Source organism: Cuculus canorus, chromosome 4 (assembly GCF_017976375.1).
Source record: "Cuculus canorus isolate bCucCan1 chromosome 4, bCucCan1.pri, whole genome shotgun sequence".
Lineage (NCBI taxonomy): Eukaryota > Metazoa > Chordata > Aves > Cuculiformes > Cuculidae > Cuculus > Cuculus canorus.
Genome location: NC_071404.1, coordinates 53,153,061 through 53,171,955, shown reverse-complemented (window position 1 = coordinate 53,171,955; position 18,895 = coordinate 53,153,061). Strand labels below are relative to the sequence as shown.

The 18,895-nt window shown below is 38.1% G+C and overlaps 1 protein-coding gene across 2 annotated transcripts in view; it reads left to right on the top strand.

Moving 5' to 3' along the window:
* Positions 1-18,895, top strand: part of PPP3CA (protein phosphatase 3 catalytic subunit alpha) — a 197,372-nt gene that overhangs the window by 171,089 nt on the left and 7,388 nt on the right. For both annotated transcript variants that reach the window (XM_054065402.1, XM_054065401.1), the window contains exons 9-12: positions 3,039-3,164; positions 5,893-5,967; positions 14,192-14,276; positions 18,463-18,560. In XM_054065402.1, the coding sequence (XP_053921377.1) occupies positions 3,039-3,164; positions 5,893-5,967; positions 14,192-14,276; positions 18,463-18,560 (384 nt within the window). The remainder of the gene's footprint in view (positions 1-3,038; positions 3,165-5,892; positions 5,968-14,191; positions 14,277-18,462; positions 18,561-18,895) is intronic.

Here is an 18,895-nt window from a genome sequence, read left to right as displayed (position 1 = left end):
CTTTTTTGCTTATGGTTCAGGCTTTTTTAGAGGCCAGTTTTAAAAGTTCCCTTTAAAAATGATTTGTTCAACTTTCACAGAATTTAGAAATAGACTTAATGGATAAATTGAAGAAATGGTGGGAAGAGGAACTACCTCAGCTCACCAGGATGATGAATTTGAAGGTTTAGTCCTTCCAAATGAATCTTCACAACCATTAAGTGGTCTTTTTTGTGTGGTTTTGACTCATTTTTGGCTCTAAAGCCACAAAGTACTTATTTTTACTATGCAATTGTGTCAGTGTAATAGAAGAAGAATGGATTTTGATCTGCTATGTGTACTTTCAGCCAAAAAGTGATGGAAATATTAAGAGCATTGACACTTTTTTTTTTTTCTTTCTATTTTGCTAATAGCAGCATTAAGCCATTTTTATTTTACTGAGCAGAAGAATGGCTGCCAAGTGTCAGGCTAGAATGGGCAAGAGTCAAATGTGGTTTATTTAAATGGAGGGTGTCTGGCTGGCGAAAGTTTGTGTAAATTATAGTGAGCTGGTTTCTGGTCTATCAGGGAGTAGGCTTCAGAAGCTCCCTGGTCACTCTGGGTTCTGTCATTGGCCACAAAATAGAAGTCATTTAGCAACCTATTAAATCAATAGAAGAAGATGAATAATCAGAAGAATTTGTTCACCCTGGAACTATGTTCATTCCTGGGGAGCCACAAGTAGGAAAGCAGAAGGAAAGGGGAAAACAAACTATGATATATCTTTGTTTATTTGGTGTGGTATATTTCTGACATACTTTTGGTTCATGATGTTTCACCATTTCTGAAGGCATTATCACGTCTTGATTCATTTTTCCTTGACTAAAGCTGAGGAAGACCATTCTAAAGGTCACAGGTTACTAGGTCTCATCAGAATGGCTTAGTTCCTGGCTTAAAAAAGCAAACTGAAGATGCTTTATGCAAAGTTACATACATGTCTTCTAGTATGTGCAATCTATTGTCTCTAGTATAAAAAGTATTTGATGACAGCTCCTCTACAGCTACAGAACTCGAACTGCTACAAGATCAGGTGATGACCAGCAGGACATAGTGAAGTCAGTGCTGTCTAGATGAAAGTAAGCAACTGAGCAGGAATTGCGTTCAGAGCTGTATGTAAATGCTAGTACCCACCCTTGGTTTTCCAGTAATAAAAATGTATAAAAATGTAAAAAGTTAAATGTAAATAAAAATGTAAAAAGTGCCAGCACCCTTTACAGTAGATGGAAGCTTCAGATTATGTTGACTGTTTTAGTCCCATGTTGATTAAAGACCCTGCTTGCAGTATCCTATAACTGTGTTGTTTAACAACTGTTATGTCTTCGTGTTAAGGGTAGTTATGAATTTCTTTGGGTTTAGGTGGTCATCTCAAAATTACCTTTTTCTCCGTGAGCAAAGAAATACTTACTCTTCTATTTTGTAAATGGTTCTGTTCACATCTAAGAGCACATTTATTCTGTGCCTGTACCAGTTAGAAATTACTGAATTTCAGGAAACTTGATTCTGTAGATTCAAATCTACCCTGATTAGGTTAGAGATACTGTTACTAGGTTGAGTAACTCCATTATTAAGATCTTACATTACATGTGTCTTTGCAAGAATACAAAAAAGAAGAGGAAAAGAAAAAAAAATAGGAAAAAGGGGAAAACGGGAAGGGAGAGGTGCGATTTAGTTTTACTGTTTCCCAAATTGAGGCAGTTGGCCCATAAAGTCGACAATAAAACCGCTTGCTGGATGATTTTTATTGAAAAACCATAGTATTGAAAGCTCTCCCTCAATATATTTCTTTTAAAGCCCAAATAGATCAAAGATACGAAGAGCTGCTGAATCCACCCTAATCCTGTGTTGTTCCAGACAGTCTCAATGAATAGCCTGATGTTTAATCTACAGCACCCTAAACCCACTTATTGCAATAAAAAATTTTAAAAGTGCATTAAACTCTGGTTTTAGTGTGGAATGTAGTGTTAGGATAGTGTTGGGCAAACTTCATGCTTTGGAAAATGAGTTTTAATAAGAACAGTTATCTGGACTTATTTTAGAGTTCATTTTATTTCATCTGCTGCATTTTCAACATTGCTTTGCTACTCCTTAACCAAATGGATATTGTGCTTTTCTGTCTCACCTATGCCCTCTGCCCTCTCTACATAAGCCACGTTCAACCTTTCTCTCTTTCATATGACTTTTGACTGCACTAAGCCTGGATACAGCTTTGGTCTCTTCCAAAAATAAATAGCTGTTTCTTACCAATATGCTTTGTAATACCTTTATTTACTTTTTTCCTATTAATATTGCCAAAACATGTTAAAGTTAATCAGATGCTGCTTCAGATAGGAACCAAAAGTCCTTTGACACAAGTTAACAGTGAACTTGACTTGATTTAAAAAGTGGGAATGGCATAAATGCCTACATTTATGCCCATTAGCAAACGTAGTCTTTTTGTGTGTGTGTTGACAAGGATGTTACAAATTTTAAATCATGTAAGGCAAATCATATTATTCATTCATACTGTTAGGAGCACAGTTTTATGTGCCTAGAATTTGAAAGATGTGCGAAAAAGTATCATCAGTTGTACAATACTATGACTGAAATATGTTGAAAATGTTCATTGGAAGAGCATCATTCTAACTCTGAGTGAGAAACGCTTTTCTTTGTTCTCTGCAAGGTATGGTTATGGGAAGCTCAGATGACTGTGTGAAATGTATGGTTGTGGATAGTCTGCCTCATTCCCACTGGTGGCAGATCCCAGAGCCTACATTCATGACTACTCAGAGTTATTAATTCACTTACCAACCCATCTTAGTACCAGGGAAAGCCGACGACACCGCTGTTAGACTGGAAATAGCTTGCAATTTTGAGGTTGTATCCTATTATAACAATATCCTCAAGTACTGCTGCTGGGTCAAGTAATTGAAAGCTGATGAGCAGCTCTGCAGGCTGTGTGCGCTGTGAGCGCTACTGGTCTGGTAGCCAGTCACGTGCACATGGCTGACTTCTCTTTTGTTTCTTTTCTTTCTCCCTTCTAGCTGCGGTATTGAAATACGAGAACAACGTTATGAATATCAGACAGTTCAACTGCTCACCTCATCCGTACTGGCTTCCAAACTTCATGGATGTGTTTACCTGGTCATTGCCGTTTGTGGGTGAGAAAGGTACATAAATTAGCTCTGTTTGTAGAAACTGCAAAATGGGTTCTTAGTCACTGTGCATATAGCCTCATTTACTTGAAACAGCAAGAATTATTTGAAGAAAGATTACTTGCTTTCAAGGACAATTTTGAAGAAAGAGGGTCAAGAAATTACCAATGTTCAGTTACCCTTCTCACATGTTTTGCTGATTTCCACTCTTTCCAGGCTATGATGCCATTATGTTTCTGCTGTAGAAATAGATTTTATGGCATTGCAGGCCAGAGATGCTTTTATTCAATAAAGTTCCTATTAGTTGTTCCTTTGTAGGCTCTTGGGCATTTGTACTTAGCAAGGCTAAGGCTTACTGCTCAAGGGACATCACAACAGACTTCGCTACATCATGGTTACATCCTTGCCCAGATAACCTTTCTGATAAGATGATGATGGGTTGCATTTTCACCACCAAACACAGAGCTGGTGATGCTAAGACCCAGTCCGGTTAACTGTTCCTGGAGAGATTAGAGAGATGGTAGAAAGAAGGAAAATCTGCTCCTCAGCTTCTTCTCTGCCCAGGGTGTACAGTACCTCACCACTGGCAAGAAGACTCTAAAGAACATAAACGATGTTTTATTGAAACATGATGCTCTTGATGTTGCCTGAAGACAACTTCATGCTATGAATGGCAAGCACACAAAAGGCATGAAAATACTTTGGTCTAATATATTAAATGAATACATAATGCAAACTGCTTAAAGCCCAAGTCATTTTATTCAGGACCTAAGATGAAACTTGCTTTGATCTGTCCATTATAGTACATTGCTGCAACAGCAATTACTGCCAGGAAAATATAATAAACTCTTAAAAGCTGCTTGAAATAACAGTTCTCTCTTAATAGGCAACTGGAAATACAGCCAGCTGTGGCTCTTACCTGCAGTCATGACTGGCTTTGTTTTCAGCAACTCCTTCTTTTACTAGGAAAGCCGGTGGTGAGACGCCTGAGGTCTCTGTGAACAAAGCAGAGAGACAATAAAATAGGGATTAACAAAGAATAGACAGCTGTTTCCACTAATGGAGACATTACATAATCCATGCTGACGCGTGTTACGGACTATTGTGAACCAGATAAAACGCTTTCATTTTCTTTGGCTGTAAATTCAGCTAGGCTGTTTTTAGGAAGGGCCTGTTGTCCTTACATGTCGTGGTTCTGTAAGATGCTCTATAAGGTCATTTTTTTCAGAGGCTTCCCATCAATAATTCCTCAAGTGAGGCTGCAGGATGTGCAGTCAGATTTGTTGAGGTTCTGCGACAGTGAAACCTCATCTTCCTTCTTTTTTCTTGTTTTTGGGGGTTTGTTTGAGTTTTTTTTATGTCCTCCTCCTTCCTGTGTTCCCAGTGATCACTCTTACCAATTGCTTGGAAATTTTGAAGCCGCAAGCAGTAAAATCAGTGTTTCCCCTTTCTCTGCAAAACAGAACTCATGGATATAAGAAGTGATGTTCTGCACAACTTTTTATTTATTTCCTTTTTTTCTTTGTAGATTTTTTTTCCCTTAAAAGCCAACCAAGGTAGGAAGCTGTTGGTTTCACTGGTGGTTGTTAATGTGGAAAGTCTTTCCACTAATCTTGTCGAAAGAAAATATTACTTTCTTCACTAATGTAGGAAAAATATAGCTGTGTCCCACCCTTCTAATGTGCTAAGCCATCATAGATGTCACAGAAGAGCATTTTAATAACCACTTAATTAAAAAAATTAAACCTTCAACCTGTGTAGCTAGTGCAAGGCTGGACATGCCTGGTAACCCTTTTAATGATGATTACTACATGTAGATGTAGTAGAGTTTCTCAGTCTGCTAATGATTTCATGGTTTACCTCACACCTTTGGCTTTTTTAAACTCTAAATTCCATTTCCATCATTGTGATTTTTGCTGGATTTGTTGGGGTTTTGGGATCGGGGTTTGTTGTTTTTTTTTTTCTTGGCTGTTCTTACTCTCTGTGCACTCTGGTTAGTGTCTCGCTGTTGCATTTCTGGAGGGAGCTGGGACCAGTTTAGGGGTAACCTGAGGCTGACCTTTCCATACCCAAGTTGCAAAGCCTGCAATCTGAATGTGTTCCGAATTTACCAATAACGATGTTTTTATTGAATATAGAAGAGTTAAAGCAGGAAGGAACCTGCAATAGTCATCTAGTCTATTTGTCCTGAGTCTCAAGGGCTGCTCCCCCTTTGTAGACATTTTACAAGGGTTAATGTTTTGTTGAACTGGAAGTACAGTGTCTGAAATATGTATAAATAAATATTCTGTGGTCCCTCTTGCTGTAACTTTTTCAATTGAAATATCATTCTGTTTGCTAAGCAGGGGATTCGGCTCCTAGTGCAATGTAGCAGTAAGAGTGATCAGCTCTGCTGTCCAATTTTAGGGAAAGGCAAAAATGTATTGAGGGGGAGAAAAAAAAAGTTATCTAGTTCATTGACAATTGCAAAATGAGAGATTGTAAATGCATTATTTTTTAAAGGTCTTTTTGTTGGGATGTTCATTATATTTGGAACAATTTTTATGGAAATTAGTACTTTTTATAAACTACACAAAACACTTAAAGCTTATATTATTACATGCATGAAACAAGGTCCAAGTGGTTTAAAAAGTGGATCCCATTTCTGTACTGAATTGTCATTAACACTGCTGCATTTAGGGTTTGCTCTCTGTCGGACCAGGGAAGCTTAATATCAGCATTTTGCTTTTGTTTTCCATTTTAGTGACAGAGATGCTGGTAAATGTGCTGAACATCTGCTCAGATGATGAACTGGGGACAGAGGAAGATGGGTTTGATGGTAAGAGCCTCCTCCCCTTGTTTGTTTGCCTTGAAACTGCTTTAACAGTTTATTTACTAATGCTGGGATAGTTTTCTAGATCCTGTTTATGTTCTGTGCTGCTGAAAGCAATTGTTGTGCTAGACTTCAATGAATTTGTTTACTGCATGCTTTGGAAAGAATTAATGGAACTTTTGCCCTGTTCTAACCCTTCCCTTGGTTTCACTCTTTTGTTTAAAAAAAAAAAATATTCCCTTCCATGAAATCTGAGTTATGTTATCATGAAGAGGTCAGATGTTGATTTTATGCATAAGATGCCAGGGATTCCCATAGGAAGCTTAATTATGTCAGCATAATGATCTCCCTATAATGAAATAAGCTTCCTGCAGGGCTCCTTGCAAAACATCAGTACTGTAACACTGGAAGACCTGTACTTGAAATATTTCACGGTTCACCTCTTGTAATGCAACTTACGTAGCTTATAAAGCTTTAAAGAGCAATTTAATTGATAAAAGTAAACATGCAAACACAGATAAAGAATGCTCTGACCCGACATTTCTGCTAAGAGAGGAACAGGCACTTCTGTTGTCATTTGGGTTGGGGTTTGTACGATGATAAATTGTGTTGTACCTGTTGGTTTGACTGTAAAGGGTACTTAATATCTTGCAACGTGGGGATTTTTAGAAATCAGTTGATTTTATTAGACATTATTTGCTGTTAGGCTGTGCAAGCGTAAATTGAAGCTCTCCAGTATGTCCCTTCTCAACTGAGAAAAACTGAAAAAGTTCCTGTGCATCATTCTTAACTATGAACACTTTCTAAAAAAAGCATTTTAAAAAAAAATATCTAGGAGAAGAACAGAAATATTAAAAAAGAACTCAGAATAATCTAGCACTGCCAAAGATTCTCAAGATGTTTGTAGGCAGAATAAATGAACAGGGAGAATGAAGAAATTTCAAATAAGAAAACTAGTTGATGAAATTGTAATTATTAATTAAACTTGTCTCTCAAAGCGTCTTTATTTTTAGTCTTTGAAAGAGGAAGCTAGATCATGGGTTTTGACAAATGTTTCCTTTGCGATGGAGGGGAAGCATATGGATGATAATGCTTTGCTTTTACTCTGAAAAGCCAGATGGAATTCCCTGTTCTCTATCCTCCACAGAGTGTGGTCGTGAACAATTATCTTGCAGGACTTAGGACAAAGACTGAATGTATTGAAACCAGTAATCAGTGGAGAGAAGAAAACACCTGTTTGAATATTGTGCCCAATTTTTTTCTCATGAAATTTAAATAAGTAGCTACTGTGTAATTAAAGCAGCGTGTGAAACAGTACAGAGGCATACAATGAGTAAAAACTGTGTCAAATTAAATACAGTAGTGAGTAAACCACGTGCGTAAAATCCTTGGCTCAATAAAGCACTTAAGCACAGGCTGAAATCCCACTGAATGCAATGCCAAAGCAGAGGCTTTATGGGAAGGATTTTTAAATTGATTCAACATTGGCCTAATACTTTCTTTTAAAATTGTACTATAAACTTCAACAGCATAGACAGGCAACGCCTGCAGTACTTTTCTGGAATTTTACCGTGTCAGCATTCGCATGCCTAAGTTACAGTTCAGGAGCATGTTTTCAAAAGCAGAGTCACAAATAATGAGGTGTTAGGGGTCTCGGGGGACAGCAGCCCTCTCTGGCTGCAGGAGGCCTCTGTATCTACTGTGTTTTTTCCGGGAGGGAGGCTGAACCCCCTGGCTCCCTGGGAGTTTTGCCGTGGCACTCCTCCAGATGTGAAGCTTGCAGCATTGCAGGTGTCTAAGCAGGGAGGCAGGCTGAAATCCTCTGGGCTTGCATGTGTGTGTACTGCATAATGCTATCTAACAGCGTTAAAATTTCCACATGAGGAATAATTAAACCATTCTGGTACTGTAATGCTAATACTGTTGTCTAAATCTGTTTTCAGATTTATTTTTTTTTTACGAATGCATTTCCGTGTAAAACATTATGTTAAGGAAGATACTAGAAATGTTGTCTTCTTTAGCATGTGTAGTTAAAACCAGAGCTGGCATATGTTCATGTCTGCTTTCCTGGATAATCCCCTTAGAGCTGTAAAATGGGATCTCTGGCACTGGTGCTGCAGCTTGCTGTGGGAGCAGGCTTGTACTTCCAGCCTGGGGATCATACACATGGAAGAAACTGAAGGATTTAGACACAAAAGTAAATTTGAGGGCTGTTTTAAATTTAAATACGGGCTGGTATCCTTAATGATTTCCTGGTGGGTTCTAATTTATTATCTGTACAACAAAGGAAGATCCTCTTTCTCTCTGGGACAGTTGAATTCCCTCTCTTTCTTATTGATATTCCTTAGAGCTTTGCCTTGTGGAGGAGAAACTAAATGATGTATTTTATTTGTGTTCCTGGTGAAACAGACTGAAATTATTATCAGCCTAAAACTGTTTCTGTAAGAGCTGTATATTGACAGTCTTGTAGTGGTTCAACATTACCACTATTATTCTTCAATAATGTCTGTCCAGCTTCCTTGGAGGACTGCAGTAGTACAGTCCTATTCGCCCACTAACATTTTTCTTTAGCCATATTTTCCATAGAAGGAAATGCCTGATATCTGCAACAGCAGATGCATTTTGTTTGATGGAATGATTCTTTAAAATTATCCCTTGTTTTTATATCATCAGTAGTTTTCAGGGCTCACTGCTGATTTCCTTTCTCTCCTTGCAGTTTGAACATGCCCTGACCTGGGTTCCCACATGTAATGACAATGATCCATCACTATGGTTTGCACTGATCATTCATTTGCTATCTTCTCTTACACTTTCTTGCCCTCTGTCTTCCCCTCTCACTTTCCCCCTCAAAACAAAGCTCCATCAGTATTACCTGACCTCACTGCATGGTGTTCTTGTGAGCTCTTTTTTAATATTATCATTATTTTTGGTTCCAAGTCATGCATGTTGCATCTAGCCATGAGCAGGATGCTCAAAAGCATGGATTCCCTTTTTTATTCCCTCTTTTTTTTTTACTTTTTTGCTCAAGGAAACACATTGTGGGGATCTGATCAATTTTTTGTAGGTAGTTTCTGTGTATGCTTAGTGGAGAAAAGCCTAAATAGCAATCAGTGCCCCTTAGCACATATGTCCCTGTTGGCCTGTATTGGCCTTTTGGTTTCACTTGCTTTAAAAATGAGAGGATATGATAGGTAAAGTTTTCTTATCTCTCCTAGTTTCCTCTTGCTGTGCTTTCTCTTACCTATTGGCTATGGTGGATGCAATATAATCTGATCCAGAAAAAAATGTCTTGGGTGAACATTAGCTCATGTGCTGTATGGTTTGTGCATCAAATATATTGCATAGCAAGAGGAGCTGCAAATACACCTCCCCAGCCAGCTTATAGTCAGTCCTGTTTTATTTTAATTAGCAACATTTCTGGCCTCCTGCATTTGATTGAAAAGCTAAGCTGCTAATTAAAAGGGTGCAATGATGTAATAGACAACTTGATATAAATGCACTGCTTGCTTTGTATGCATTGCTATCATGATTTGGCACAAAGACACTCCTAAATTACCTGCTTTAATTTTCGTATTACCTTCAACATTGTAGCTTACAGCCTTCTCTTGGAAAAGCTACCATCACTGCACTAGCTGGAGCATTTATTCCTCGGCTAGGATATAGCTTCCCCAGTACAATGCTGTAGTCTGAGCCCAAAGAGAATTACTAAGTCAGATGTCCAGGCCGGTGAAATCCTGGCTCTGCTGTGAACAGTGGCATGTGAAATTTGCCACAGCTCTTCAGTGCAATGAGCTGCACCTGGGGCAAGCTCTGCACCAGCTAACAGAGAGGTGAGCAAAAGCAAAGGCCTCATCAGTAGGTCTCAGTTTCTTATCAGCACCTTGATAAGGGTGTTCATGATGATACCTGGACAGATAAGAGAGTACTAGCTTTCATTGAGTTCGTTTTTAACTAGGAGAGAAATGAAAGGCTTTTCTAACTGGTTTATGTCTGTTCTTCCTCCAAAACTGCATGATTGGGCTGCAGTGTATACCTGCTCCCTGTGAGTTGGTGGCAGAGGAGCATTTTAATGTGATCTTTTTATTTATTTATTCATTCATTTAGTTGTTTCTGTGCCCAAAGCCATTTCCATGTGACCCCTACTATGGCACATTGGTGTGCCCTGCCTCTGGACCACCCTGGCAGCATGCACTGGCTAACCAGTGTCCCTAAAACGCACCTTATGGTGCTGTTGTGTCTGCACTAAGTGCTGCACTTCGTCTTGCTCTGAAATGCAGTTGAATTTAGAATACAATACCTTATACCATGGTGGTATTTGGATTTGATAACTGTAAGCTTCTGGATCATTTGAACAAAAGCATGTCTGCAGTAGCCAACACAGACTTTGGTAGAAGCAGCACACTTCTGTAACAGTTAGCTATTCTTTTAGATATCAAATGTAAGTAAATTGGAATAATTGGCTTCATCATTCTAAGACTTGTCATCAGGCAGGCACACCCCACATAAACTACAGGGGGACTGGTTTTTAGAAGTGATTGAGCCTCATCAAAGGAGTCGCAGTAATGTAGGAGAAAGCATGTGTTCAAATGGAGGTAGCACTGGGGCTAAGCTTAGCTGCTGCTCTTCTGCCTGCATGTTGGTTTCCAGCAAAATCTACTAACAAGAATTTTATCATGAAAAGGATTTTGTTTTCTTTTTTTTTCCCATCAGTCTCACTCTGTTTCTTTCCTTTTGGATGTTCCCTGTCTAATTTGTTTCTTTTCTGTTTTTCAGACTTTACTTAAACATTGCATTTCCATTGATGTTGTCAAATATTCTGTATTATTTTTTATTTTCATTCTACAATCACTGATCTTTTTCTTTCCCCCCCTTTGGAATTCATAAGAAGATCCCATTTGTGCACAGAAGAAAGGTATTCAATAAGTTGGAAGGCTGAAGTTTCATTATTTTCCCTAATGCTTGATTAGTTGACATATACAGTATGAGGATAGCAGTGAGAAATTTGGGGTTGAGTCCTTCACCTCGTATTGTTTTATGTCTTTCAATCCTGCATCTCAGTATATTTTCAGAGTTTAAGTCCTTTCTTCATTACTCTGCTTCTTAATCTGAAGATTAGAATTACATTTCCTATGTATCGAGCTTGCAAGAGCTGTGTTTGCGTAGTACAACTCTGAAAGGCAGTAGAACTTGCTAAATTACTGAAGTAAGAGTCAAAGCCTCCCAAACAGTTTTCCTCCATTGTCCACTGTTCCTTCATGCAAATAGAGTTTGTTTAGATATTAAAAGAGAAGTAAAAATTCAAGAGGCTATCAAGCAACATTTACAAGGGCTAAAACTAACCCTTTTACCCATAGTCAATTCTCAGGTCATGACCCATTTACTTTCATATAAGTTTATATTTAAATAATTTTTAAGGATTTGAAGTGATACTGAATTTCAGGATACTAAACTGGAGTGAGTATTCATACTTGAAATGTGATTTATGTATAGATAGCTAGGGAATCCAAATACAATAGCAGGTTAGTAGTATTCAGTCAAAATTAACAGTACAATAAATCATTGTGAATATCAGGTGCATAATTTAGGAAATGTGTAAAAAACAAATAGGATAAATAATATCATGACTAATATTTAATAAACTAGGAATATTTGAAATCATTTTCACAGATCTGTTATAAATTAGCAAATTCAATGGAGATCAAAATCTTTTAAGTGTATTTTCTAGGACCTTTTATGTGTATTGATGAGAAACAAACTACTGCCTTTTCACCTATTGTGTTTTATGATTAAGGTGTGTAGGGTGTTCCATTCTTATTTTATATTGAAGTGTATGGCACTGTATTTCACTTTGATTATAAGTTGTGTTGCCAGTTCTCAGCTTTTCCGGAAGTTAAACAGTGTCTGAAAAAGGTTAAATATACTTATAAATCGACTACAACAGTGTAGATTTGTAGCAAACAAGTAGGGATAGTGATACTTGGGCGTGGGGGAGATAAATTATGTTTAAGTGCTTTGAAGTTAAGAAAGGATGAAAACCATGTCTTACGTATCTTAAGAGTACAATTCAGTGAAATCATAGTAACCAAGGCAGGAATATACCTCCTCTATTTCCTGAAGAACCCAACTGAATCGTTGCTGTTTGATTTAAAATTTCATTAAGCTGTTACAAATATATTATAGTTAATTCAGTAACAGCTGAATTAAGCTGTTTCTTCCACTCTTTATTGTCTAGAATTAGGCATTTGTGCTTAAGATTTTATATCTTTATATTTGTTTCTTTATTTTTTTCAATCTTTTCTTTCTATTTTTATCTTTATATATGGGAGATTTGAAAGCCATCATTCTGAACAGTTTCTTTCAGTTTGAACTTCAAGATACAGGCTCATAATTTAAAGAGAGTCTGGGAAATTAGAAATCCCTGGAAATAATTTGTTTAGTAGCTGCCCCAAAAGATAAATGCATGCAGATTATAAAACATCTAGTTTACACTCCTCAGCAGACATATGAACATATCCCAGTACGTTAAGCATACGGTTACCAACATTTGAGCATGCAGATTGTGGTAGTGGCTCTTGTGGACCCGTTTGTACATTACCTGGTCAGAGGGACACAACCCCACAAGCAGCTCTGCAGGATTCCCTCTGCGTGGCTATCAAACTCCTACTCTATCAAACTTAAACTTGCCCCTCACACTTGTGTTAAACATGATCTTGACTGTGATACTAAAAGTGGCAGTGAGATATATCCTGAGTTTTTAATGTCCTTATCTTTGATACTTGTTCCTACAGTTACTTAACTTTCTTTTGAACTACTGTAGGATTTAAGAGTTGAGCTTATGTTCAGTTTGGGAAGGTTTTTTTGCCAAGGATGGCTATTTATTTTGAGATTCAAGCACAAGAAAAAAAAAACATGCATGCTTTTCACCTCTTCTAAAATGTCAGGGTGTCAGCCAGGCCACCTAGTCATCTAATAAATACAATGAAGCAGTGCTTGCGTTTCCAGTGGTAGTCTCAAACTGTTAGGAACTGTAATTGAGGAATCTGCAGTAGGAGAGGTGACAGTGCCTGATGGAAGAGCCATGGTGCTGCCATCAGCAGAGATGTGTGGAGAAGAGTGAAACTGTGAGAGTTATTGCACAGTCAGCCCTCAGTGAATACCCAGCACATCTCCTGTGTGGCAGTGTTGGACTTCTCCAGCACTGCCCAGAGCAGCTTGGGGTCTCATGGAGGAGGAGCAGTGATATAGGAAACGCTGCTGAGACTACTGCTGTTGAGTTTAGTGAACCCCATGTTTTGCTATGAGCTCTTTCGGCTGAAGTCAATTTGTTTGTAATACAACAAAAGAGAGTCTTGTACAACAAGGCCTCGTGGCTGTGTCTTCTGCAGCTTTTCACCTCTTGCATCCATCACCCATGGTCAGCAGCACCTTGCTCCCCTGCGCAGAGCCTGCTCTCTGCCACTTCTTTGGCTCCCTGGGGCTGTTCCCTCTGCTGCCTTAACCACCTCCCTCATTTTTGGCCCTTGATGCTATTTTATCTTCCAGGGTGGGCTCCACTTTATAGAATGGATCAATTTGATAGGAACTGAAAATAGAAATTTTCATTTTTGTCCTTGATTTCTGGAGCAATGAAGACGGAAGCATTATCATGATGTGTAGTCGTTTTCAGATTGCAGTCTTGAATCTTCAAGATTGTCAGGCAGCATCCATATGAGGAAGGTGACCTGTCATTCAGAAACCTTTGGGAGAAATTTTCATGGTGTGTGTATATGGTTATAATTGTGATAACGAAATGAAACTGGTTTACTTAGTGTAACATGGCATTTTCTTGGGGATGGAAGGGGTCCTTCCTTTCCCATTCAGGTGGTTCTCTTTTGGATGCACAGATAACGTTCTCGGTTTTGATGATATCCAAGCAACAAGTACACACATAAACGTTGCTGAGCTGTAGTCCCTGTCCCAGCATATGATTTTTTTAAGGCAAATTATTGTGTGAGTTCACAGATTTCAAAGTAATTGTAATTTTGAACAGACCATAGTAGTGATGGGAAGAAAGTTGCTCTATAGATCTGTCTTAATAACAAAAGAACAGTATTTTGGGGTTTGACTACAAATGTGGCTTAGTTTGGCAAACTATGGCATTAACATGATGTTTGTTGTATTTAGAATTCAGAATAGTAATGTAATGATTGTTTACGAATCTCTATAACTATTTTTAATGTATTTTCCATAGGAGCAACAGCTGCTGCTCGAAAGGAGGTTATAAGGAACAAGATAAGAGCAATAGGAAAAATGGCTAGAGTTTTCTCAGTGTTAAGGTAAGGTTTTGTGCTGTTTCAGATTATTTTAATGTTAAAGGATATCTTTAAACAATTATTTAGAGCACTCTACTGTTAATCAAACAGCAAATTTGATATTTAATATACTACCCAGGTGATTTTTACTGGAACCTTTTAAAGAGTCTTTTATTTATACAATACAGCTGGTTGTTATAGCTCTGAATAATTATCTTCCTCAGGGCTTTTGCTGAATGAAACAAACAAGCAAGTGACATCAGCAAAGAAGATTGCAATCACCCTTTTTTAAGGACTTGCTCACCAGGTGTACTAATTAACTCTTAGATGCTGTAAGGGAAGAGTTAAATGTGGAGAAAAGGTTATGTTCCACATCATGTCCCAGTAAAAAAGAAGCCAACTGTCCCACTTTGTCACCCATAGTTGTTGCTATAGCCACAAGTAAAGATAATTAAAGATGAAAGCATTAGGGTAATTTAACTAAAAATCCAAGAAATCATTTTGCAGACAACAGCATCTCATTACCTTGGGCTGCGCTCTCCCAAACACATGAACATGAGTAACTAATTGCTACCCAATGTTTAGAACTCTCCATTTGCTGTCTCTGAGCAGATGAGAAAACATGCTGTACTGTGCTGTGCTGAAGTCTAAATATAGAAAATACAGTTCTCCCTGCCTTTCAACAGAGGGACTTTTATCTTCAGGAAATCGTATGTTGTTCTGCTGTAGTCAGTTTATGGCTGTGATGGTTAGGGCAAAATCAAGTTATTTTTAAAAATTATATTGTTTTTATTGTATAGTTGATATAAAAAGGAAATTTAAAAAGCTACTTGATTTGAGGCTCTTCTGCAGCATGCAAGCAGTGGGCAGCTTGTCAGTGGGGCTCCTCGTGGATGCAGCAGTTCGCCCACACATTGCAGATTGCAGCAGCCTAACTTTAAATAGCATTCTGAAATGAAGGACTTTGTACCTGGGGTTCCCAAAGCATTAAAGGTGAATTACTGGTAATGCACAGACTACTTAAAAGTGATACCCATAAAAAAAGGAAAAGTTGGCATCATACCTTTTCCCTAAATAAGCCAGGGGAGCGATCAAATGTTTCCACCTGCTCCTCTGCACCAAGTCTGGCAGAGAGCCTGGAGCTGACATTGCCACCACCTTCATAAAGCAGCATGATTGTTTTTTTCTGATAATAGTTGAGCAAACAAAGTTTGGGAAACCTGGCTTTCTCCCACTGTCTTGAACTGCAGCTTCTGGATCTACTGTATTTTGAAGTATAGGATTAGTTTGACAGAAATATGGACTTCAATATGCAGAAAGGGCTGAAATTGGATGCTCAGCTGATCTATTTGGGGTTTTGTAACTTGCAGATGGTTGACATCACCTATATGTCAAAGGCTTTTTCAAAGGGAACTATGAGGCAGAAGCTTTTCAATGGTTTTGGGGGTGGAAGAAGAGTACAAGATAATTCTTGCACATGCCCTGTCTAAAGTGATACACATAAGTCTCATTGCTTAGGGTTTTAGCACTGCTTGAAACTTTGAGCATCCTTGAATTATTTCATGAAAATCAACATTTTAAGGTACTGATGGAGATCAGTCTTGATCTTCCCATGAAAAGAGTTCAGATCCATCTCAGAGTTGTTCATGAGGCAGGTTTTTACCCCTGCCACATGTATCCCAATATCTCCGGAAGACCAGAATGGACTGTATCTGGAGAAGCCAGATGTTTACTCACTGAAGCTGCGGAGTTTTTTACAATTCTTGTTTACTGATGGACCTTAAAACTTCGCAGGAGGACTGGAGCTGAAGAGTATATTTATTCTCCCTTAGCTTTAACCTCAAATACTTATTGTGGTTGGAGGCATAGTCAGAAAATAAGCTGGTACCCCCTGTGGGCAATTTTGCTGACCAGTCTTCCAGGGGGATGAGTGACATTTAATTCCAGACACTACTGCACCCCTGGGAATATCTCTTCTCTTTTGCTGGGAAAAGTTGACTCTCCTCAGCCAGGTGCCAGGCTTCTAGACAGAAAAGATTACACAAGGTTAATCTTGCGAATACTGTTCCTATAAAATAGCCTAGATTATTTTTTCTGCCTTGACAATACAATCCACATTTAACACACAAGTGTCTGATAACTGTGTATAACCCTGCAAAGACTGCAGTGACACCATCATCTAAACCAGCCTATTTCAGAAATCTTGGAATTTCCTGTTTAAATCATTGCTGATTAGGAAATGTATTTCACTAATTCTTGAAAAGCATTTCTGAATCAGCACCTGATGTGACCACCTTCAAAGGACTCAGTCAAACATCTCATCTCTGAGCCAGAATGACCACCTTCCTTGAGGATGTAAGATTAATGTAAAAAAAAAAAAAAATCATTTCAGCCACTTTAGTCTCAAAATCAGATATTAAAATAGTGTTGCATTGAGTTTCAGAGTTTATAAATGAGCTTTGCTGAGGAAGTTGTCACAATTCCGTGTCATTGCCTTTCTGTGACCGTTTCTCAAGTCTGACTTTTCTTTTTTAGACATGAGGAAGGTAAATAAAATATTTAATCAGTTTATTTTCCCTTTTTTAAAAGCAGAAGTTAAATACATCAAATGGAAAATAAAGACCCGTGAAGGCTAAAAGAAATTCAAAATTTATTATACAGAGGTTTATTGAGAATATGCATTCTAAACATATTAAAAATACAGTGAATAAACTTACTCTATGAAGGTGAAGCTAAAAGCATCACTGTAGTTTAATTTTTAAAAGAGATAGGCTACATTGAAAATGTACATTATGTGTTTGCTTGCAGTGACAAATAATCAAGAGAAAGCAAAAACTTTGGTGCGTAACTCTTGATGATGAAAACACTGTTAATTCTGGAAATATTTGGCTGCTGCGTTAGTTGTAATTACTTAGGAAATTTGCAAACAGTACAGTCACAATTAGATTTTGACTATTACGCAAAGAAAAGTGTATAGAAGGAGAATAATTTTCAAACTAAAAATAGACTTTGAAGAGTATATGTAATAGGTAAAGTAGGGTTGTCTGAAATACATGAATAATTTAGGGTCTGTAGGTCTAAAGAAAATCATAAATGGTAGAATTTCTGAAAGACAGTTTTGACAGACAAAACCACATTATCCTCAAGTGAATGTGGAACTAAATTCTGTCTTTGTGTTTGCTTCCTCCAGCTTAATGTCATTATACATTTCAGAGCAAAGCACTTCAAAATGGGTTTCTCTTAGAGAACTGGGGTCAGTTTTGCTGCTGAGAAAGTATGTCATCACAGACAGCATTACAGTGTTCATAGAAAGCTGTATTTAACAGCTTGTCTGGATAGAGTTATTATATTCCTTCTGTGAAATATTAAAAATACATATATTGGAAGACCGGTGAAACACGTTTACGTTTCCTAAAACATTTTTCTTGAATCCATGTCTATTTCAGCACACAAAACTGTTAGGAACAGTGCTAGTAAGGATGGAAGTGCTTATGAATTTTAATAAGCTTTTAGCTTCTTTTTTTTTTTTAAGTGGCTGTTGATCATTAATAAATAATGCACCTGAATAAGTGTAGACAAAGGCAAAACAACACTTTAAGCTGATCTTAGACCACACAGTGTAAAAAGCTCAAATGTCTTGTTGGCGTTTGAGCCTATAACTGCTCCTTTGGTTCTCCTACTATCAGGTTTGTGGGTTTATGTATATGTATTTAAATTTAGGTGATACATTGTTTCATAGATGCAGATTGTAGCATTAATTTTAGTGGGATTCTGTTTATGCTGTGGAGCAAAGGTGAACCACTTACATAGCAGTGAGGGTAACTGCACTGGTGCTGATGTTGTCACAGGATTCGGTTTATCCTTGCAAGGAGATTGGAGATAACCAAATCATAGAATCATAGAACAGTTAAGGTTGGAAGGGACCTTAAAGATCATCCAGTTCCAACACCGCTGCCATGGGCAGGGACACCTCACACTAGATCAGGCTGCCCAAGGCCCTATCCAACCTGGCCTTGGACACCTCCAGGGATGGGGCAGCCACAACTTCCCTGAGCAACCTGCTCCAGTGTCCCACCACTCCCATGGTGAAGAAATTCCTCCCAATGTCCAGCATTGCAGGAATGGTGTGGGTTAAGGTGTTTAAAATGTGTCCCATATTTTTTAAGAAGACAGTTATTTACTGTTGGGTTTTTTTTTTCCCCTTCTGCAGAGAAGAGAGTGAAAGTGTGCTGACGCTGAAAGGTTTGACTCCAACGGGAATGCTGCCCAGTGGGGTGCTCTCTGGAGGAAAACAAACACTGCAGAGCGGTAAGCCTGTTTTCCTGTGTGTGTCATTACGTGTAAAAAAAAAAAACAGCTGGTTTTTGACTGCAGAACCCAAGAAAAGTAATGGCATTCTTCTCACAAGAAAATAAAGGACAGAATAAAACAGGTGATTTGTGGTACTGGAGCTTTTGTGAGCAGTTCATGTAAGGCCACTTCTCAAGACTGATTACGTGCCTCCGATTTTTAAAGAACAAGGTGGGGGGGAGAAGTTCCTGAAAATCAACTGTTCAGAATGCTAGATCAGCATTGCATGTGAAGTGCGCTCTTTCCACAGTTTACAGCATTTTTTGAGTTTTTTTTAAAGAGCAGCCTTTGAT